This window comes from Dermochelys coriacea, chromosome 1 (assembly GCF_009764565.3).
Source record: "Dermochelys coriacea isolate rDerCor1 chromosome 1, rDerCor1.pri.v4, whole genome shotgun sequence".
Classification (NCBI taxonomy): Eukaryota; Metazoa; Chordata; order Testudines; family Dermochelyidae; genus Dermochelys; species Dermochelys coriacea.
In genome coordinates, this window is record NC_050068.2 from 326,080,485 (window position 1) to 326,104,862 (window position 24,378).

The 24,378-nt window shown below is 40.0% G+C and overlaps 1 protein-coding gene across 2 annotated transcripts in view; it reads right to left on the minus strand.

Annotated features, from left to right (window-relative positions):
* PIK3CG (phosphatidylinositol-4,5-bisphosphate 3-kinase catalytic subunit gamma) overlaps positions 1-24,378 on the minus strand; it is a 55,446-nt gene that overhangs the window by 13,470 nt on the left and 17,598 nt on the right. For both annotated transcript variants that reach the window (XM_038398662.2, XM_038398679.2), the window contains exons 2-7: positions 22,353-24,368; positions 19,934-19,999; positions 19,600-19,825; positions 14,637-14,740; positions 4,353-4,499; positions 2,286-2,376 (exon numbers count right to left, since the gene is read on the minus strand). In XM_038398662.2, coding sequence (XP_038254590.1) covers positions 2,286-2,376; positions 4,353-4,499; positions 14,637-14,740; positions 19,600-19,825; positions 19,934-19,999; positions 22,353-24,356 — 2,638 coding nt within the window. In that variant the 5' untranslated portion in view covers positions 24,357-24,368. The remainder of the gene's footprint in view (positions 1-2,285; positions 2,377-4,352; positions 4,500-14,636; positions 14,741-19,599; positions 19,826-19,933; positions 20,000-22,352; positions 24,369-24,378) is intronic.

A 24,378-nucleotide genomic window follows, 5' to 3' on the forward strand; every position in this document is an offset into this window, starting at 1 on the left:
TGGAACTTCAATTTGTGTTGGTTCACAAACAGCAGCTTCATATATATTTGAATAACATTGGGGAGAAAAATGAGATTTGGGGAAATCTGCAAGTGAATGCTCTGGCAGACCACTTGCCTATCATGACCCTCTGGTTTTGGTCCAAGAGAATGTAACCTCCTGGAGACCTCAAAATGGTGCACCAAAAAGTCACATATAGAAGAACACTAGTTTAATCTGAGAAAACATACAATAATGAGCTGAGACTGTCCCTTCATTTGACCAACATTGTCCTTTTTTTGTGATATGGAGGGGTACACAATTCTTAAATCCATCACATGGAAAAGGGAATCTATGAAGTACAAAAGAATATATTTTCTGGAAATAAAAAATTGGGAGCCTATTAAAAACCCATAAAAGAAGAGAGAGTAATGTGAGCTATAAACTAAGCTTAAGGACCTTGTAATAACTGGCAGATTTTTCCCCTCTGCAATTCTATTTTTATGTTATTGGATAGTTTTAAGATAAATTTATATGGAATAAAATTCAGTCTTATAGTTTCTGGAAAATACTACATTTTCTTAAAAAAGGGTCTAACGGAGAGGCCACAAAATTTGAAAACATTTTAACATTAACAGTTAATGGTAAAATACATGTATCAAGTAATATTTTCACATATCATTCATGTTTAATTTCTTTTGATTTTCATTTTATATAATTTGAATAGTAATCTCTGATTTTAAAAACATAATATGTATCAAGAAAGAGAAATACCCTTTATATTGCAACATCCTGCATTTTAATAAGCATGCATTTGGGACTGCTGCATTTCTCAGAACTCATGAAGTCATGAATGAGTAATGCAGGTGACCGCAAAGCAACCTTGATGAAATCTTTCCACTGCAACATCACATATTCTCTATGCCACATATTTGTAGCTTTTAGAAAAATTACTTTAGAGATATTTTAGAGAATTCTTAATTTTAGCAGTACTGCTTTCATATTATTCTGCCTATAAAGCAGTTTCTGTTGCAGGGGGGAAGAGGAAAGTTTAAAAAAAAAAGAAAAAATGTGTATTGTGAAGAATGTGGGAAATACCTGTATTATTTTTTGTGAATATTACATAGACCTCTACCTATTTGATTACTATCATGCTGTGTCATCTGCTATGTGGGTGCAAACAGTTAACTCAGTCTTGGGAAGGTCTGCATGTCTCCAGGAAACCAAAGTTAATTACTTTAGTCCTTGTCTATGCTTAAAAAGGAATGCCAGTATAGCTATACTGACAAACCCTGTAGTGGAGATGCAGCTTATACCATCAAAAGACTTCTTTTGCCAGCATAGCTTAAACCTATTCCCCAAATGGAATAAGCTACACCAGTGCAAAAGGTGGATATAGCTACACCAGCGAAGCTGCATTTTGTGGTGAAATAGTAAAAACTATCCTGACAAGTGAAACAAGCTATCCCAGTAAACGTGCAGTTTTGCTGGGATAGCTACATCTATACTAGGGGTTTTTGTTGACATAGCTATGTCAGTAAGGGGTCACACTTCTTCACACTCCTGAGTGACACAGCTGTACCGGCAGAAGTCACCAGTGTAGATCAAGCTTTAGACAGCCCCAATCATCATTGTTTAACAAATAATACTGGTGTCAAGGCCTTTGAAGTTTTGTCCCTGTCAAAGTTGGACACAATACTGCCTTGGCAATGAGGGGATGGGGGACAGCACATGGAAACAAAGAACAAAGGAGCGAGTTTGGTTTTAAAGAGGGACACCACCTGAAGCTCAGGAGAGATGGAGAAAAACAGGGTCTGCAGAAAAACAGATTGTAACCTGGCTCCCAGAAGAGTGGGAGTACCAGGGATAAGTCAGGCCAACCAACATCTTGGAGAAAATGTGAAGCTTTCGGTAAGACAATATGTGTATGGGCTTCATGTTGTTTTAACTCATCTTTCTCTAATTGCTGTGTACCTATGGATAAATAAATAACACTTTGCTTTGAGGAAGCAGATTGGTCATTGCATTGTCATACTGATGACAGCTCCCGGGAGGAAGCATATAGCAGGGGCCAAAGACAGTTTGGGTAAATAGGGGTGGTGATTCCATTCAGAGAAATGCAAGTGCTGGGCCTATCAACTTGAAAGTGATGCTTAGGGAGGGACTGAGAGAGGGGTCAAAAGTAAGGCTCACCCTAGAGCCATGACTTCCACAGAGACATACAATATAAACTTTATGTACAATTTTTGTTATTTGTTACCATAATGACATTCTGAAATCTACTGATCTCCTCAAGTGTACTGTACCTATTTTATTTCCCGTAGAAATGCAACCATATGGCAACAAACACAGGTCCAAAGATTCTGCTTCCCAAATGGATTCCATAATTCGAAGAATCTAGTCATAAAGACAATATACATTTTATAGCACTCCATCTTCAAAAAACACTTTACAAAACAACTAATTAACCCTGTCCATAATCTTGTGAGACAAGTCAGTAGCATTATCTCATTTTACAGATGGAGAAATGGAGACAGAAAGAATAAATGATCCATCTGAGGCCACAGAGATAGTCAGTGGCAGAACTGGAATTAGAACGTTATACTTCTTGGCTCTCAGTCCTGTCCTCACATCATGCTCCTCTCCCTGATAAAACATACATATTTATTGTATACCATACTTTAACAGAAAAGAACTGACCACATTACAAAACACCAACTTCTATGTAAATCCTCAAAAAATGCTAATATTGGTAAACTGTCACTGGTCGATTGGAACACCATCATTAGACCAACCAGCAAAGTCATACAGGAGAAATGCAATCTGTCACTCTCCTTTATCTTTGTAAGTTTACAAAAAATATGTTTTTCCTTTAGTGGGAAATGGATCATAATGGCCAAAATGACAGATTAATTTTGTAGGATAGTTAAGGTGTGAAATTTATGAAAGAAACTCAGTCTCAATTCTACCATCTAGCCAAATGCATGCAGGAGGAATAGGACAGGGGGAACGAGGTGCAAAGGTGATATAAAGCACCAAGAAAAGGAGTACCTGTGGCACCTTAGAGACTAACAAATTTATTAGAGCATAAGCTTTCGTGAGCTACAGCTCACTTCATCGGATGCATTTGGTGGAAAAAGCAGAGGAGAGATTTATATACACACACACAGAGAACATGAAACAATGGGTTTATCATACACACTGTAAGGAGAGTGATCACTTAAGATAAGCCATCACCAGCAGCGGGGGGGGGGGGGGGGGGGGGGGGGAGGAGGAGGAAAACCTTTCATGGTGACAAGCAAGGTAGGCTAATTCCAGCAGTTAACAAGAATATCAGAGGAACAGTGGGGGGGTGGGGTGGGAGGGAGAAATACCATGGGGAAATAGTTTTACTTTGTGTAATGACTCATCCATTCCCAGTCTCTATTCAAGCCTAAGTTAATTGTATCCAGTTTGCAAATTAATTCCAATTCAGCAGTCTCTCGTTGGAGTCTGTTTTTGAAGCTTTTTTGTTGAAGTATAGCCACTCTTAGGTCTGTGATCGAGTGACCAGAGAGATTGAAGTGTTCAAAAACCAGTTGGAGAACACTTCAATCTCTCTGGTCACTCGATCACAGACCTAAGAGTGGCTATACTTCAACAAAAAAGCTTCAAAAACAGACTCCAACGAGAGACTGCTGAATTGGAATTAATTTGCAAACTGGATACAATTAACTTAGGCTTGAATAGAGACTGGGAATGGATGAGTCATTACACAAAGTAAAACTATTTCCCCATGGTATTTCTCCCTCCCCCCCCACCCCCCCACCCCCCCCCCCCACTGTTCCTCTGATATTCTTGTTAACTGCTGGAATTAGCCTACCTTGCTTGTCACCATGAAAGGTTTTCCTCCTTTCCCCCCCTGCTGCTGGTGATGGCTTATCTTAAGTGATCACTCTCCTTACAGTGTGTATGATAAACCCATTGTTTCATGTTCTCTGTGTGTGTGTATATAAATCTCTCCTCTGCTTTATCCACCAAATGCATCCGATGAAGTGAGCTGTAGCTCACGAAAGCTTATGCTCTAATAAATTTGTTAGTCTCTAAGGTGCCACGGGAACTCCTTTTCTTTTTGCGAATACAGACTAACACGGCTGCTACTCTGAAACCTGTCATAAAGCACCAATATGACATTAAAAAAAATGAGGCCCTAGTCCTGGTTGGGGTCTCTAAGCAGTACCATAGTATGGTTTAATAAATAATAAGTTCATGTTTCAAGTGTACCATAAATACAATTTACATACATGTATGACAGGAAAAGGTTGGGTTTTTTTCCAACAATACTTTATTCAGATGGCTCTTATACATATCACATAGCAGTTTAGCAATCATACCTGTAAAATAAGCATATCCTGGCGAAGGTCATCTCCATGTTTGAAGATAATGCCTATGGTTTCATTTGATAGGGCTGTGGGGTCTGCACATTTAAATTCAAGCCAAAGTGGCTTTTTCTTGGATGCCATTACTTTGCATTTTTCAATCTGTAAAAGACGAATTCATGTCTAAGCTTTTTACTCCTGTTGGCACAGCAGAGTCAACACAGCTAACATAGAATTAGCTGCAGATTCTATTCCTTTTTATGCATCAACACCACATTGTTTACAAAATTCCAATCAGTTATGCCTGTGGAAACACATTTAAAGGTTGGGGGAGAAAGGTGTTATTCAGTTGCCAGAGAAGGCCTAATTTAGCTTTCAGAACTTTTAATACTAGTGATGGTGCATGAGCTGGAAAGAACCCAGCTTGACTCAGAGCACAGGCTAAATTTATAGAATTGGCCATTAAAAAACAAACAGCATCATCTTCTGAACTGTGAACCAACAATATGAGATTCTGAAATCACAGGGAGACAATAAGCATGGAAACCCACAATAGCAGTTTTACTGTTACTTTGCAGAGTAGAAACACAAATTTAATTCCCCTCTCCCCCCAAATATGACTCCTATGGATTTCATTCTGAGTGAACTGGGTCCTATGTCTCTGGATTCTGTTTGATTCTATTTTAAACATCAGTGAAACATGGTATTTTAAAAACCATGAACACACTTTGAACAAGAAAATTACATCTTTGAGGGCATCTGAAGCTAAATCAATTGTAAGGACACATCTGTATCAAGTCTCAAGGGACAAGATAAACCTGGGATGTAAAGATCTGGCTCCACATAAACACCACATGGACAGAGCATGCTGTACAGGGATTAGAGTAGCAGCCGTGTTAGTCTGTATTCGCAAAAAGAAAAGGAGTACTTGTGGCACCTTAGAGACTAACAAATTTATTAGAGCATAAGCTTTCGTGAGCTACAGCTCACTTCATCGGATGCATTTGGTGGAAAAAACAGAGGAGAGATTTATATACACACACACAGAGAACATGAAACAATGGGTTTATCATACACACTGTAAGGAGAGCGATCACTTAAGATAAGCCATCACCAGCAGCGGGGGGGGGGGTGAGGGGGGGGAGGAGGAAAACCTTTCATGGTGACGAGCAAGGTAGGCTAATTCCAGCAGTTAACAAGAATATCAGATTTCAGAGTAGCAGCCGTGTTAGTCTGTATTCGCAAAAAGAAAAGGAGTACTTGTGGCACCTTATAAACACACAAATGTTATAAATGACACAAATCAGACGTCAAGAATTATAACATTCAAAAACCAGTTGGAGAACACTTCAATCTCTCTGGTCACTCGATCACAGACCTAAGAGTGGCTATCCTTCAACAAAAAAGCTTCAAAAACAGACTCCAACGAGAGACTGCTGAATTGGAATTAATTTGCAAACTGGATACAATTAACTTAGGCTTGAATAGAGACTGGGAGTGGATGGGTCATTACACAAAGTAAAACTATTTCCCCATGGTATTTCTCCCTCCCACCCCACCCCCCACTGTTCCTCTGATATTCTTGTTAACTGCTGGAATTAGCCTACCTTGCTTGTCACCATGAAAGGTTTTCCTCCTTTCTCCCCCCTGCTGCTGGTGATGGCTTATCTTAAGTGATCACTCTCCTTACAGTGTGTATGATAAACCCATTGTTTCATGTTCTTTGTGTGTGTGTATATAAATCTCTCCTCTGTTTTTTCCACCAAATGCATCCAATGAAGTAAGCTGTAGCTCACGAAAGCTTATGCTCTAATAAATTTGTTAGTCTCTAAGGTGCCACAAGTACTCCTTTTCTTTTTGTACAGGGATTGGTTCCTGAAAAGTAATCAAGCCAATCATGACGCATATGATGCAATGTATGGCTAAGAATGCATATGTAGTTTGTGTTAGTGAAAATGTGTACGTATAAGGTAAAGTTTTGCTGTGTAACTTCAGATGTGTGGTATGCCCTATAATATACCCACCCCCTGCACTTGTCATCAACATAGCTTTGCTGTATGCCATAGAAAGGAACCTGAGTGAAGAGACTGGAGTTGAACTGAGTTCTTGGGGAACTGAGTGGAAGAGGTCTCAGGAAAACACCAATATAGGGGTTCAGTGACTCGGATTCAATTCGTCTGGAGCAGGTAATGTATAGTTTATTACATATGTAGCTTCACTTGCAAGGATCACAACCCAGAAGTTTAGCAATGGCATGGGAGGATGTAAATTTCAGGTTTCTGGGGCACTGGAGGAGTGGATTAGATCTAAAGGAGGTCCCTATGGACTCCCGCAAAGAAATTACAGGGGAGACTGGAAACAGGTAGACAAGGAACTCCAATAAATAGACAAGAAATGCAAGAAAAAGAAACAAAAAACCATATTCAATTATTATACAGAAGTCTCTCCTAAAGAGAATTTAAGTAACATACAGGGAATAGAGGGAGCTACTTTGGATTCCTATAGAAAGGAATGCCTGGCAGAGCACGACAAAGGTATATGTTGAATGCCACTGAAACTTTAAAGAATAAGACCAATGGGAGACCATGAAGAGAATAGTAATTGTAGCTAAAGAATGAATGCAAACAAGCACAAAGATCAGATCAGATTCAGGAAGAGAAATTGGCTGAGAAATGTGTCACTTTGGGAACTAATGACAGGTTTCAGAGTAGCAGCCATGTTAGTCTGTATTCGCAAAAGAAAAGGAGTACTTGTGGCACCTTAGAGACTAACAAATTTATTAGAGCATAAGCTTTCGTGAGCTACAGCTCACTTCATCGGATGCATTTGGTGGAAAAAACAGAGGGGAGATTGATATACACACACAGAGAACATGAAACAATGGGTTTATCATACACACTGTAAGGAGAGTGATCACTTAAGATAAGCCATCACCAGCAGCAGGGGGGGAAAGGAAGAAAACCTTTCATGGTGACAAGCAAGGTAGGCTATTTCCAGCAGTTAACAAGAATATCTGAGGAACAGTGGGGGGTGGGATGGGGGGGAGAAATAACATGGGGAAATAGTTTTACTTTGTGTAATGAGAAAAGGAGTACCCGTGGCACCTTAGAGACTAACAAATTTATTAGAGCATAAGCTTTCGTGAGCTACAGCTCACTTCATCCGCTGAAGTGAGCTGTAGCTCACGAAAGCTTATGCTCTAATAAATTTGTTAGTCTCTAAGGTGCCACGGGTACTCCTTTTCTTTTTGCGAATACAGACTAACACGGCTGCTACTCTGAAACCTGTCTTTGTGTAATGACTCATCCATTCCCAGTCTCTATTCAAGCCTAAGTTAATTGTATCCAGTTTGCAAATTAATTCCAATTCAGCAGTCTCTCGTTGGAGTCTGTTTTTGAAGCTTTTTTGTTGAAGGATAGCCACCCTCAGGTCTGTAATCGAGTGACCGGAGAGACTGAAGTGTTCTCCAACTGGTTTTTGAATGTTATAATTCTTGACGTCTGGATTTGTGTCCATTCATTCTTTTACATAGAGACTGTCCAGTTTGGCCAATGTACATGGCAGAGGGGCATTGCTGGCACATGATGGCATATATCACATTGGTAGATGCGCAGGTGAACGAGCCTCTGATAGTGTGGCTGATGTGATTAGGCCCTATGATGGTATCCCCTGAATAGATATGTGGACAGAGTTGGCAACGGGCTTTGTTGCAAGGATAGGTTCCTGGGTTAGTGGTTCTGTTGTGTGGTGTGTGGTTGCTGGTGAGTATTTGCTTCAGACTGGGGGGCTGTCTGTAAGCAAGGACTGGCCTGTCTCCCAAGATCTGTGAGAGTGATGGGTCGTCCTTCAGGATAGGTTGTAGATCCTTGATGATGCATTGGAGAGGTTTTAGTTGGGGGCTGAAGGTGATGGCTAGTGGCGTTCTGTTATTTTCTTTGTTGGGCCTGTCCTGTAGTAGGTGACTTCTGAGCTTTCGTGAGCTACAGCTCACTTCATCGGATGAAGTGAGCTGTAGCTCACAAAAGCTTATGCTTAAATAAATCTGTTAGTCTCTAAGGTGCCACAAGTACTCCTTTTCTTTTTTGGGAGCTAAGTGAGTGATTTAAGGAAAGAGAGTGAGGAGTTAAAGGGAATATTTATGCAGATGTTAAAAATGTTAGAGTGCTTAAAGGATTAGGCAGGCTGGTATAGTAAAGGTATTGGGCGTAACATTCAGTAAGGGAAAAGAGAGTGCTTGGTTTGATAACAAAACCTGGTTACAGCAGTACAACTTGGTCCAGTCTTGCCTGGTGGAACCCTGGTAGTCAAACAAATTACACAAGTGGATGTCAGGTGGTGACAACTAGCACCACTATGCTTTTGTCCCCAGGAATCTTTACAGTCATTCCGAAGGAGAATGGCCATTGAATGGTCTATAAATAATCAATTGTAAAGGACTGCCTTAGGCAAAGTGACAGACAATTTAGTCAAAATCACTAAAAAGAAATAAGGGGTTTCCATTTGAACTTGGCTGCCTCCAAATGTACAAATAGGGAATGTAGTCAGGGTACAATTTGTAAAATATAATTAGAGCAAAACAAGTGGTGTTGATTAAAATACTTAAAAGAAACGCAAATATATTTGTGTAATTACATAAGGTTTTAAGGACCTAAACAAAACACTCCTGGTTTGTAAAACCCTATTTTGTATGTCAAAAATGAATTGGCTTTTAAAAGATTCTACTAAAAATCCATTTCAATCTTTGATTCAAAGTTGCAAACGCTGACAGGCACTTTTTGAGCAGCTGTCAAGGCTTGCTGGTAGTCTTTGCTAAATCCTCCCCCCTCCCCCCCAAGCCAAGCACATGTAGCTTGTGTTATTTGGCTTTGTTACCTCAATGTTTTTATGAAGTTCAACATCTTTTTAAATAAGGGCTAGAGCACATGGATGTGGCTGTGGCAGGAATGGCCAGAACCAGGAAAGTAGTGAGAGACTCTGCATCCTCTTGTAATGAATCAGCAGCTGAAAGAGCTGCAAGATGAAAATGAAAAATTAAAGAGACGGGACACCTCTGGAGTAACAGCAAAGGTGTGTATGGGAGGCGTTGTTAAAGGAGTAGCAATGTTTTGAACACTGAGCCTTAAGATGGCTCTAGTAATCAGACAATCGCTTTCATAGGGGTACATGGAAACTTTTTATTCACAAAACAAATAGTTACACTTGATGTGAAAAATTAATATGGCTAACAAGATCTTATGGCAAATAAAGGGTGAGAGATGCACTGTGGAAAATTCCCATGGTATATGCAGCGTGTCTCGTAAGAGAGATAAAACAAATGTAAAGACATGCTATTTAATTAAAACCATATAAAGGCTCCAAATAGGAGCCACAATAGGTTGTTTTCTCTTTTTCAGATGGCTGTGCGCTTTGGAAGCAGAAATCAACCCAGTACCAAGCACGATCAGTAAATATAAGAAATGAATCTTAACCATTAACGCTTTTATCCAAAAGTTTTGTTTAATTGTAGTGTAAAATAAATGTCATTAAAAAGTAAAAACCTATATGAAAGTGTTTTGTAAATGGAAAACTAAGCAATTTTATAAAAGATTGAAATAGTCTAGATTTGAAACAAAATCCAACTAATGGTTTAGGGTTAAATTAAGGACATATTGCTTAATAAATTTTAGTTTATTAATGTGCCCAGTGTTACTGAATTTCACCAATCTGCAGTCACAGGGGTTTGGTCAAAAATAGTTTAAAATGATTGAAAGGACTTCATGGACAAAAAAGTAAACTTTTAAAATGCATAATCCTGCCAAGGTCAGGAAACAACAAAAACTGGAGGAATCCTGACATGGGAGCTGAGCTTTTTGGGACTGGTTATATCACTTTGAAACCAAGATGACATAATCAATGACAGGTATCACAGACCAGGGGAGGCTGAGCCTCCCCAGCCAGGTGTGGCCTCACCCATGCTCCATCCCGAGGCTCCCTCCTGCTTCCTGCCACTTCCCCCATGGCCCCAGCCCAGGCAGGCTGCTCCTTTTCCCCAAAAAGTGGGTTGGGGCTGGGACTCAGGGCAGCTGGGGCCAGGGCCGCCCAGTGCTCCTGGGCTGGGGGCGCTTGGGCAGGGTGGCCTGAGGCTGCGGGGCAGGTGGCTGCAGTAGGGGACTCGGGGCTCTGCTGGGAGAGGGGTGGGTCTCAGGCACAAGGGGTGGGGCCAAAGGCTAGTGTCCCCAAATGGGTGGCTCACACGTCGCCCATGTTTGACATAGACAGGCTGTGGGAACATGAACAAGCATATCAACAGAAGCTAGCAGCAGAAGTACTGCAACTGTTACATGAGCAAGGGTTTCAGCCAGAATTAGCATCTAGAGTACTGTATTTTGAAAATCAACAAAGCAAAAAATGTATTGATAAAGAATTTTTAACTATTTTATATGTAGGATGTTGTAAATTTTTTTTTAATGTACAAGATAAAGTTAATTTATCATGAAAGATAAAAGGCAAAAACAATGACATACTATATAAAGTAAAAGAGGCCTTAAGTGACAACAAAGAGGGTTGCCCTATTTTATCACCACAGAAATGTTAAAAATTTGGTACAAGAGATGTAATACTAATTGATACAGGGTAAGAAATTTAACAAGGGTCCAATAACATGAAGTTAAATGTGAAAAGCACTACAACTCGTCCGGTGTGGAAGAAGTTTTATTTTCCCTCCTCAAATACTGTTGCAAGACAATGCAAAGTCCAGAAAGCTCCAGACTTGTACTTCTGCTTGCCCCTGGAGGGCACTTACATGTGCAGGTATAAGAGTTGTCAGCATGTGGGTTCACTCTGTGGGAACAGTCTTCAAATTGCACGGTACAGCTGAGATGCTGGGATGTTGGTAAAGTAAAAACTGCCTATGTTCGTGATGACAAGTATTATGTGGTGGCTTACCAGGACCACTTCTGGTACGGACCCAAGGAATGTTATACTAATGGGCCTATGTTCTGTTTGACACCTAAATTTCTTGTGGTGATAAATGGAAAGATTTTTACATTTTGTACCAGTTTTTCATGTCATTAAAATAAAAGCAACGTTAAAATTACCAAAGGATGCTTTAAAGGCAGAGCAAGCTTATAATGTTTAAAATGTATAAAAGTTTCCTGCTTCATAGTTTAATCCCCTGCTTCATAGTTTGAGCCTAATATTAATGGTAGTTCAAATTATTACAACTACTGTGGTTTTGACGATGTGTTGCTGGTTAGTAAACTTGAAAAAGAACACAAAAGTGGAATAGGACACAAATGAAACAAATACTGACATAAAAAACAAGAATATTAAAGGAGTGGAAATGTAGGCCTGGCTTGCCATAACTTTCCTCATTTCTTAGTGGGCATGATTGGGAAGATGAATGGAAAGTTAAGTTGTAAATAGGGGCGTACCAAGCAGTATCCTGGAATCAGGTGGTCTGTGCTAGCTAAAATAAGCTGGAACACTCTGATGCTAGACAATGGACAAGATAAACTTGGAATGTAAAGATCAGGCCCCACATGAATAGCACATGGACAGAGCATGTTGTACAGGGATTGGTTGCTGAAAAGTAACCAACCCAGTAATGACACACATGATGCAATATATGGCTAAGAATGCATGAGAGACTAAATATTGAAAATTTCAGCCCAAAAGGGTTTTAAATTTTTGAGAAAATAGAAAAAATGTGTTTGAATGGAAAGTGGAATTCACAATGGACTAAAGTAACCACTACAATAAACATTTCTTTGTTCACACATTACTTTGAGTTTAGTGTCCAAGGAATGAAAGAAAGGGATAGACTATGAGTAACTGTCTGTCTGCCTTCTGATGTCACACCATTTGCACCTATAACTCAATTATTTCCCTTATCTAGTGAAGCGCTGGTAGAGTTGTGAGCTTCACAGTCTATATGGAAAGTATCAAATGCTGTCATGGCAGCAAAGTGTCTAAAGAAAAATGTCACTTTGCCATCAAACCAATTGTGACTTCTATCTACAGTGGGGGTCTCAAACTCATGAGGACTAGTGCATTGGCCCGAGGGTCGCATCACTGACACCCACCCCCTCGCTGCCCCCGGCCCTGTCCCCACTCCACCCCTTCCATGGGGCCCCGCCCCTGCCCTGCCTCTTCCCACCCCTTCCCTGCCCCCATTCCAACCCCTTCCCCAAAGTCCCCACCCCAATTCTTCCCCCAGGAGGTGCAGGAGGGGTGTGGGATCCAGGGTGGCAGCGGCGCGGACCAGGACCAGGGCAGGTTCCCTGCCCGCCTGCCTGCCCTGGCCCCTGCGCCGCTCCACTCCAGGAAGCAGCCGGAACCATGTCCCAGCGGCCTGGGGGGAGGCATGGGGGGGAAGGCCAGGGCACAGAGTTCCCTACGCTCCCTTGCCGCACCTCCAGGTACCTCCCCTGAAGCTCCCATTGGCCACGGTTCCCCGTTCCCGGACAATGGGAGATGCAGTGCCTGGAAGCCATGGCAACGCACAGAACCCTCTGCCATCCCCCAGGCTGCAGGGACGTTGTGCCGGCCACTTCAGGGAGCAGCACAGGGCTCGTGGGGCCACTGGGGGGGCAATCTGGCCCAGGGGCTGTAGTTTGCCCACCCCTGGCCTGGAGCTAGGCCGGGGGTGTGCTGCTTGGTGGGCTGCAGGAAATAGCTGGCCCGTGGGCCATGTGTTTGAGACCCCGATCTACAGTACCTAAATAGCGCATCAACCGCTTAATTGATTCTATAGTTATACCACATCAACCTCTTAATTTGGTAGACACGTGTCTGTAATCACGTTGCAGTGACCGGCATTTACTGTCTATCTAGGTATTTACAGTATACAACTTTTTCATTAATGAAGTATGAATGAATAGACTTTTACACCACTGGCCATTTTACACAAAATAGATTGAGACTGAAATAGTTATGTTAGAAGGAAGGTCCACACTGTGATTGCCTTTATTGCATTTGGATAAATGTAACACTTCTGCATATACAAAGCCATCAGTGCTTTTTTTCCTACACTGTGCAATAGATTATTTTCTGTATCACCACCACATAAACTATATCCTAAAATGCTTTGCAGAATTAAATGATATTAACAAAAATAAGGTAATAACTCGAGGCAGAGAGAAAGGAAAAGGCAATGAAAAGAACTGTTAAACTGAGATTTGAAATAAAACAGCAATTTGGTATATTGAAGAGATACAGAAAGGCTATTTTAAAATGGCAGAGGAGCAGACTTTTGTATCAACAATGGCTCAATGATGGGGAGATACAGGGGACAGATCAGTATAAGATGGGTAATGCAATGACTGGGGTATGGGCAGTCCAACCTAGTGGTTGGAGCAGGAATCAGGCCTAATAGTCAGAGCAGAGGGTCAAAATCAAAGACAATGTCAGGTATGAAGCTGAAGTTCAGAGCTGGAGACAAAGTCAGGTAGTAGGCCAGGGATCAGAGCTGAGGACAGCATCAGGGGTAAGGCAGAGCAGCAGGGGCCAAAGTAGAGCAGGACAGCAGGAATTGGGAGTAGACAGGGGTTTGGGATGGGAGGACAGGAACCAGGAGCAGGCAGGGAAGCAGGAAACAGGAACAGGAAGGAATGCAGGGCTCAGGCTTCAGGTAAGCCGAGGTAGTCACAGCCAGCCAAGGATTCCGCTACTTGCTCACACAACTTCCTGTTGCTACCTCCTGGTTTATGTTATGCTCCTTAGCCAGTTGGGGGTCTGGATGTTTCCCCCAGTGTTTTGGGGCAGGGCCCTCTGCAAGCTAGACCTTCCTTGAACCTGTCCCTAGTTACTCAGGTGAGCTGTGGGGGGGCAGTCATGGCCTGAGTGCTGTCTGGGGACCCATGGACCCAGGTTTGATGCCTGTGATACGTCACAGGTAAGGGAAGTAACTGGAGGACTAGTCAGATACAAAGCAAGTGAAGAAGACTGGAATAAGTCTATAGAAGTTTTTAGATACAAGAAAGCCAGTTTCTAACTAGATCCTGAAATTAATGGGGAGCCAGAATTGCTGTTTGAGGATTAGTGTTTTGTCATGTTTTTTCCTTGAATATGAGGTAAGCAGCAGCCTTCCGCTTATACTTGCTTAAGGTGAGAGCGAAGAATCATAAAGACCACAGAAAAGATAGGGCTGTCAAAGTGAACTGAGGTAAAACCATAAATGAGGATATTTATCGCAGAAGTGAAGTCAAGACTTTTGGGTACATGATTTGTAAATCAAGAGGCAGATTTGTAAATCACACACATTTGCAGATAAGAGATTTTCAAACTATGAAGAATGTGTAAATAATCAAATATATTTACCACTAGTGCTCCTGCTCTCAGCCCAGGGTCATATGGAACTCTAAAGCTTTCCGGAAGTTTGCTGTTCTGCAGTTTTTCAAGCTTTTGTTTCAGCTGTGTGATAACTGTAATTGCAAAAAAGAAATCACCATTATTGGGTTCAAAAGTTAGAAGCAGAAAGTTACAGTTAATTAGACCTTTTAAGTCTCAGAATTTGGATGCAAGGCTCTTATTTTTAGCTACCTTTTTGAACTGCTTATGCCTAAGACCTTCTAGCAGGTTCTCCTGATTTGGAAATCCAAGGAGATTCTATAGTATAGAGGCTCTCTCTGGTTAAATGTTCTCAGGTGTCTAACCATAGAGAGCCAGTCACAGTGTTACCAACTCTCATGATGTTACCACAAGTCTTGTGGAATTTGGTGTTTTTCTTAAAGCTCCAACTCTTGGACTCGGGTGATTATATGAGAATCTCATCTTTCATTTAAAAAAAGTTTCTAGCCTGCATCATTATCAAAAAAGCCTGAAAACATGACCCACTAAAGGCTCAAAACTAGAAGACAAATACAAGAGCACAACTTTTTAAACAAATCTCATTGTTTTTAAGCCCATCTCATGATTTTTGGATGCTTAGTGTGAATAATACTGAAGCCATGAAGACTCTAACCAGAGACATAGCCTCCCTAGAGCATAGTTCCCCCAACTCACACCTGGCCATAGATTTGGAGCTACAGCTATAGTGATATTGGGCAGTGCTCTAGCTCCTGCTCTGTGACCTCAAGGGCTTTCCAGCTGCAGCCAGGCAGTTGCAGCTAGAGCTCCCATCCTCACAAGCCAGGATGCAAGGAATAGTTACAACTAAGGGCTAGCAGCTCAGTCAGAGTATCCCCCAAACTGATAGCAGGCAGCAGCAAATCCCTCACCCAGTCCAGGGCAACAGCCAGCACCAGGAGTAAGCAACCGACCACAGCCCTATATCCAGTCCAGAGCAAGAAGCAACCAGGGGGGCAGAGCCACAAGGACCAGCCAGGGGCAAAGCAATTACTATATTCTTAAAGAATGTTCCATACTGTAGCTCTGTCCGTTTTAAATTCTAGCAAACAGAACATCTGCTGATTATGTAAATAAGGCATTATATGCATATATGTAAATTATGAAATCCATTCATAGCCTCTCCAGATTTCTGATCCTTCAGTTTAAATAGGAATGATTAATTCTATCCGAAATACATATTGCTCCATCTTAGCTAGCCAATCACAATCCCTCTCTGCAATATGCTGGGAAGTATTCCTCTTGTATATTAAACGAACAAGACACCAAGTTAAAAGAAAAAGAAAATAAGATAGGGATTTCTATATGCACAAGTTCTAGCTATTCAAGCGCTCCCCATATTGATGGCACTATATAAATAATTATACGCTCAAAAAAAGGAAGAAAATTAGAAGGGAAACAAAGGAGCACTGGAAAATGAAGAAGCTAGACACAGCATTTATGCACCTAGAATTTTTAAAATATTAACAGAGAAAAATCTCAAAATCTTTGCTATAAAGTTCAGTGAATTAAGAATCACCCAGGAATTGAAAAAAACAAAAAACAAATGACACCTATCTTTGAGGCTTTTAGGAAAGAAGGACCTAGAAAATACCAGATGACTAGTGTGAAACCTATTCTGGGAAAAATATCTGAGTGCAAGATAAAGGAGTCAATATGTGAACGTTATAATTAGACACCTTTCTTTAAGGAGAAACTAGGGTTTATTAAAATAGGCCTTCTCAAATAAATCTAATAGTTTTCTACAATGTAATTATTGATTTACTACACAAAGGTGCTCAGGATATAGCATCTCAATTTCAATGAGCTATCTGATATAAAACCACATAATTAAGAAACTGAATACCAATTACTTAAAGTGATCACAGTAAAGGTTTGGAACTAGCTGATTTAAAAACAAAAACAAACAAAAGTATTTATAAATAATAAGATTTCCCAGCTGATCTAGTTTAAGAACTCAGAACTGGAACCTAGAGAGAGGAAACAATTGCATAGATATCTATTTTGAAGATATTTAGAAAACAATTATGCAGACCCAGGGACGAAAGCAGATAGCAAAACAAGTATAAGATTGAAGTGTATTGCCCTTGTAGAAAAAAAATTGGATGTAAACATAGGGATTCTGGCATGAAAAGTGAGGGAAATATTACCCTATATAACCATGGTGATACTGCATCTGGAATACTGTGGACCAACTAAAAGTACTGAGAAGGATGAAAAAAGAGATAAAATAATTAGGAGGTAAGATTGAAAGACTGATAAGACTAGAAAAGAGAAGATGTGATCCAACACATTCAGACTGACAATATAAATAAAGAAAGTCAATGGAGATGGTGGGCAAAAGGCGCAACAGGCTGAAGTTAAAGGAAGAAAAAGTTAACAAGTAAGAGTAACTAGGCAGTGACACACTTCTAAAGGCAGTAGTTAAAGCAACATATCCAGTATTTTCAAAACAAAGTTAGATAAGTCATTAGTGGAACAGTCAGTCATGTGAGTAGACCTGAAAAATGCAGAGCAGTCACACTTGATCACCCAAGTACTCTTTTCAGGTCCTGTTATATATTACACTATTTTTGGAGAGAGCGAAAGAGAAGAAAGAAAAGAAAAAAATCACATAAGACAGACAACTTGCTGGACATAAAGCTGATTGCTGTGATTGAAATTTCAGAATCTCTCTCTCTCTAGAGCTGCAGTAGCTTCAAGTTTCCTCCTAAAAGGTAGATATTCTGATCAAGGAAGTCTGGGGAAGCCCCCCTATGTGTTTTGTAAAATAATTAAAAGTAAATTTCTTCTAAAATGTAGAATTTTTAAATGGGGTTTGTCAGCATCACAAACCAAACAAACACCATGTTGAACACTGGGCATAACACAGGAGGGTTTGTCTAGGTTATTAAATACTATGGCCCCAATCCTACAGTCTTTAAAACAACAAAACTTCTCCTGAATTTAGGAGTGCAGGATAAAAGTGAAAACATAGCAGGATCTGAAAAAATACCTGGGTGATCCAAGTTGAATACTATGCATTTTTTCAGGTCTACTCACACTGTCCCAATAATGGCTTATCTTGGAAACATCGATTTACACCATGGAATTAGTGGATGGTGAGTTGGACTGGGATTTCAAAGCTGATATTCACAAAGAAAAAGAACTTGGAATTTACTTTTCAATTAACAACATTTTGGATTGAAGGAACTCTTTCTGGTGTTGATATGAAGTTGCACTATTCACAATGGATTTTCCAACTGCTGGAACCAGTCATGTTACAAGCTCCTATTGGTGGTTGATTCAGCATGGTAAATGCTGAAAAGAAACTGGTAAGATGTATGGTGCAGGTATAGTAGTGAGAGCAATTCTCGCTTCTAGGAATGAAGCATCTGGAAAGTTGTTCAAAAAACAGGAGGCATATTCATAAATGAAGTAAACATTTCTTTCATCCTGGGTAAGAATGCTCCAAGACTTTTGAAATGAAGCCTCGCACTTACTACAATTCAAAACACTGTTTAAGGACTTTTAGCCTGGAGCATAAACTGGTTTATGAGATATTTTGAGAAAGTGGTTTAATGAAAAATATGACTTGACATTAAGTTTTATTATGGGTGCTTCTTCAGCATATGCAAAATATACCATAAATCTGAAGAAAGGTGTCATCCTTTATAAAATCAATGAGCTGGATTAAACATCCATTCACTTTTAATTGAGATAAAAAAGTAAGGTTTCACTCAAATTTGTCCACTGTGCCTATCTCAGGTGCTAGGCACATGATCTGAGTTACTATAGAAAATTCTTTCCTGGGTATCTGGCTGGTGAATCTTGCCCATATGCTCAGGGTTTAGCTGATTGCCATATTTGGGGTCGGGAAGGAATTTTCCTCCAGGGCAGATTGGAGAGGCCCTGGCGGTTTTTCGCCTTCCTCTGTAGCATGGGGCATGGTTGACTTGAGGGAGGCTTCTCTGCTCCTTGAAGTCTTTGAACCATGATTTAAGGACTTCAATAGCTCAGACATGGGTGAGGTTTTTCATAGGAGTGGGTGGGTGAGATTCAGTGGCCTGCGCTGTGCAGGAGGTCGGACTAGATGATCAGAATGGTCCCTTCTGACCTTAGTATCTATGAATCTATGAATAAAACATATACACAACTTTAATACAAATTGTAATTAAAACCAGGCACTTAACCAGGCTCATACCCACTGATCATTTCTCTCAAAAATAAATACATGAAAAGAGAAAGTGAGACCTCCAGTAATTTTCCCAACCCCAAGCAACATCTCCCAAGAGCCTACCAGTCAGCTCCTTAATTAATCCGTACAATTAACCTTCCACTTCTCTAGGAAAAGTCTGCATAAACATCAGGTCACACCACATCCATGGCTCAGATGAACCAAGAAGGAAAATTAATTTCAGAGCCCAGGACCCCTCACTGAGAACATACTTCTTCTTCTTTATACCAGGAGAGGTGCATGAACTTGAACCTGCACCAGTGTTGCAGTAAAACACAAAGGAGACAGTAGTTAAGATTGTATTGTGTGGTGTCATCTTACCTCTTCATTTCATGGTAGCATGTCTTTTGTTTTTTCTTGTCACATTACATACTCTTTAGATTAGAAGAATATTAGAGTACCTGAATTCTGCATTTCCTGGTTTTACAATGTTTGAGTTCTGGAAGACACCCAGGAACACAGCACACCATTAAGTGCCTCCAACTTTAACTCCGCATTAATGCAGTTTTCCACAAGTGAATATATTATTGGCTTCTTTGACACCCACAACTTCTATGGCTATTTAGAAGAATTAATTGTGATGCTCAGTGGCTGAGGTAGTAATTTACTCTTATGGACATTACAGAGAAACATACTGTTTGCTGATTTGGTTTTAATACACATGGAGCAAAAAGACACACACATCACATAACAAATGAAGCAATACCTATGAATAAATACCTTGAGAGGTGACATCGTACTTTTCAGCAGAAACTGATTTTATATCCATTGTGACTTTATGCAGCAACTTAATTATCTGAACCTGTTTCATGAAATCATGTAGCATGGCTTTTCCACAGCCCCTAAGATAGGCTTCTAGGATCACAGCAAACCTCTGCTGGTAGTGCATGGACTGAGCAATCTCACTTCTTAAAAACCAAAACAAAAAGTGACCAATTCTTTTGTTCTAAAGGCAGAGAAAAGGCTAACATTAATATACATGACATTCGCCTGAGAAACAGTCAATTTTAACAATGCCTGTAACTTTAATGTTACTTAATTTTGAAGTACTTACTCTCAAACCTCGTTTTAGTAGAAATCTGGCTAGTGCGCTGTCATGATATGGTTCAAATTTCACAGCCTAAAAAATGCATATAAAAATCAAAGACATACAAATTTTATTTAAAATATTTATAATACCTTGTTGCATTTTCTTATATCTGTAATTTACAGATGACATCAATAGAATAGAGCTGTCAAAGGAAAAATGTTATGGAAAAGCATAGGTCTTTAGAGAAAAAAAAGTTGGAAAAAGCACTGATGTTTCTTTTCATGTGATTTGATCACTGCATTCTATGATTCTATGCTAGCTGTCTCAAAAAACAAAACCCAAAACCACATTATTATTGTGACAGATGATTAACAAACAAAAGCCACATGGAGAAGTAGCCATCCAGTCTAACTTCACACTCATGAATCTTGATGCACTATAGTGACAGTACTCAGGCATTTAGATGAGGAGGTGGCAATAAAATAAAACATTCTGATATTGTTTTACATTAAACTATTGTGTATGTTATAATTTAATAAAAGTTTTAACCCAGAGTCTTTCCTTTTGTTTTGAAAAGAAACTAAAAATACCTCAGTAGTTTATTTCTTCCTAAAATCATTTTAATGTATATTGTCTTGAAACAAATTCTTTTAGAAAATGCACACAGAAAAATGTTAGCATCCTGCATTGTATGCACTTGTGTATCCACGAGCCTGCATATTAACTGAACCTCTAATTTGGGTGCCAAAATGTGTTAAAAATAAACAATAACTTGTCTGTAAGGTCTGCTATCTTGAAGGAGAGTTACATAGTAGCAGTTATGTGGGAGGTCAGACTAGATAATCTTAGTGGTAACTTTTGGCCTTAAAATTTACAAACCTTGAATTGCATATGTCCTGTCTGGGGAGCCCAACTTCCAGATGGGTGAAGATGGGGCTGGAGAGTACATAGAGGCTTTGTCAGAAGCCCTGCTCCTGCAAATTTGGAAGCGCTAACTTCACTTTCTTAGGAATCAGCAACTATCTCTAGACCTGTGCGGCTTACAAGATCCACAGGCTCCCTTGCCACAGAGGTGCCCAATGTTACTGCAGAACTTGCTCATAGGTTCCTTGATATTTAGTTGTCTCTGCTGCTTTGGAGTTTATAACCTTTACAGAGAAAGAGCTGCCAGATATTGAAAGGTGCAGAATAGGACCAGAGAAACTCGATATGCATTTACACAACTGAATTGCACTATTACAAATTTCATCTGCAATCAGTAATACCCTCAGTTCTGCAAGTTGCAATGGTGCAGTGTTCCCACCCCAAAGAAAACTATTGCGAAAGTGAAAGAAACTTCCCTTTTCAAACTCAGACCTCTGAAATGCTTTGTCGTATAACTGATCTCAAGCTTTCAGCAACAACAGCTAGCAAGAGACCATATACAAGATATTTCAAGCAAATAGGATTGTAACTCACTTTCCATTAAAACCCTGATTTTGATCTTTCTAACTTTCTATGAATGAATAAATCCTAAGTATGGACCATTGTTCCTTGCCATGCCTTTTATTTTTTATTTTACTGTTTTATACTTTTTAAATTTTAGGGAGAAGTACAATTACATGACAGTACAAGATTGATAGCATTGCCAGATAAGATGCATGCACAGCAGCATGAAAGATTCTTCACACAACTCTGCAAGGAGACCTTAAACACAGCCCAAAACTTTTGTGTCAGGCCTTGTCTAAACTAGCATTTTCTTTAAATTTTTCATTGTTTCATTACCAACAGTGGCAGCAATAGCAGGAGCACTGGTGTTTCAGTCACTTAGTGTAAAGCTGAATACAAGTTAAAATTGAAGACGTAACTTTATTAAATCCTGCACATTGCTCTGACCATGTGGCTGTGTTGCTTCCAGCCAAACTCCCCATATTCCCTGGTGTCCTGTCAATAAAAGTCCCTCAGGGTAGGGTGACCAGACAGCAAGTGTGAAAAATCAGGATGGGGGTAGGGGGTAATAGGCACCTATGAAGCAAAAGCCCCAAACATCTGGACTGTCCGTATAAAATTGGGACATCTGGTCCCCCTACCTCGGGTAAACATGGGCTCTCTGACTGCAGTGCCACTGATCATTATACAACTGGTGCTTTAATTATCATGTGATCTAGACCTGCTCTGAGCAGGATTAGAAAACCCAGTGGTTAGGATGTGCTTCTATCATTAGAGCTACACTGGTGGTAAGTTGACTGTGGGAAATTTGAAGAAGACTGTTAACATAGACACAACCTGTAAATGGTATCAAAGTAAATGTATTAAGAATATTATTAAGTTAATTCCTTTCACTAGCACTGTTTTGATTAACATTGAAGACTTCAAACAGTAGGTCATTCTTAACACTGGAACATTTCTATGATCATGCAAATATTCAAGGAAACTAATGTTCAGGAATGCAAATATACCTTACCTGCACTAGTTGCAAAAGGTAATGCAGAACATCGTCGTCTTCTAAACTCTCCAGCTTTTGGACTGCCATTGCTCTTACATTTTCATCCGAAAAGTTACAGTCCAAAAGTTGCATTGTTAGTCCAACATCCAAAGTGCTATGATCCCAAGCTTCTCTTTTAGCTAACAATTGGTATGTTTTAGCCACTATTTCTTGCTGTCCCCACTTCACTGAGCTAAGCAGCTTAGGATATGCCTTGGGGTGCTTTATGCTTTCATATCTAAAATGCCACAATAATTCTTTGTCCTCAGGAGTAAGTGGATTAAGTGGGTCAGTATCTACGATCGCTTCAAGTTGTTTGCGAAGCTGGTTGGGCATTTCAGCTCTTGTCCTATCCCCTTGGGGGTCAGATGTTATCCTATGTTTGGGCAAAGCTATTGGGTGGCAATATTTATCCAAAACAATAGAGATAGCCATTGAGTTTTCTTTATCAGGATTGGTTGCTGATGTAAGTTTGTCAGCATTGATGCTTCCCTGCTCTTCCCCTTTACCTGAAATCTTCCACATATGAAGCACATACTCCCCACTACGTAGCAATGAACGGTGATCAATCAACAAAATATTTACATAATAGAGTAGCTGAGTTTTGCATTTAGAATCGGAGTTGGGGGAATCATGTGACTGAAGGCTAACCTTTGTGGATAATGCCTGTGCTTTGCCACAATATATCTGTAGATTTAGTAGCGCTCCTTTAGGCAAATCTTTAATTTTAATATCAAATTCAACCCAAGTATTCCACAGAACCTCCTCAGTAAAAGGCTTAGATGTGGTCCTTCTCTGTGAAAGAAGTTGTTGCCCATGTTGAATATTAGCCTCAACAAACACAGTAAGTTCAGTATTTCTTGGTAGCACTGGGATATCAATGCCAACTATCTTGACCCTGAATTTTCTATTACAGTCCCACAAAGAGATAATGAACACCCTCTCATGATCTTTTCCATCTATTGTCAGCTGTTCATGATATCCTGTAACACCTGTGCAGTCATCCACTAAGGGCCATTCTTCTTTCTGAACCTCATCCTCCTTGGGGTCAGGAGGGTCATCTAGTACTAGGTGGATCTCTTCCCCATTCTTCAAGCACTGTCTTATCCAGTGAAAATCTTTGATTGGCGTCTCTCCTGTGATATACTCATCTCTGCCACAAACCCTGAGAACAAAATCCAGTTCACTGTGATCCTCAGGAATATCCATCAAAGATTTCTTCTTTGCCATTTTTGTGAAAAAGCTCTGAAGGATCATATCTGGAGTGTCATCAATTGATACTTTAATTTTCTGGCTAGTTGTTCCTCTATGTATGATTATAAAAATATTGTTATTAGTAATCTTTTTAAACACATATTCTGGGAGTGGCTTGGATGTAATCCATGGATGCATTGAATACAATTTTGGATCTCTGCAGGCTACTTCAATCATTCGTGGTGTGACTAACCTGCGACGAGTAAATTCTAGCTCATCATCATGAACATTACTAACATCAGTGACATCATAGCCAATTAAATCATTAAGCTGCATCTGAAATTCCTGAACCGCCTCTGGTGGTTTTTGCTTTTGGACAACATGAATTTTGCCTACCTTTTTCTGTAACACTTTCCAATACAGTATGCAGTCCAGCGTCTGTATTACTTGATGTTTGTCATAAATTTCATACCACTGCCCTTTCTTTTGATATTGAAGAATAAATTGATCTGGGGTGAATTTATGGTAAAAGTCTGTGGTTTGGCTCATCTCTATTGCACGCATCCAAATCTGTGTTTTCATTTGCTCAACAGTACAGTTGCCAGCTATTTCGACTAACATTGTTTCCGACATTTTAGTGTGTTTATTGTTTGTAGGCAGAATGAACTCAATGGATATCAGTTCCATTGAAGACAAATTACTTGCTGCACTGTATGGCTTCATTCTTCTTCTCCTTCGTTTGTTTTCCTCTCTCATTACAACAGGCTGTTCATAATTCCTCAACTCCATGCCAGAAGAAATCTAGCAAAAC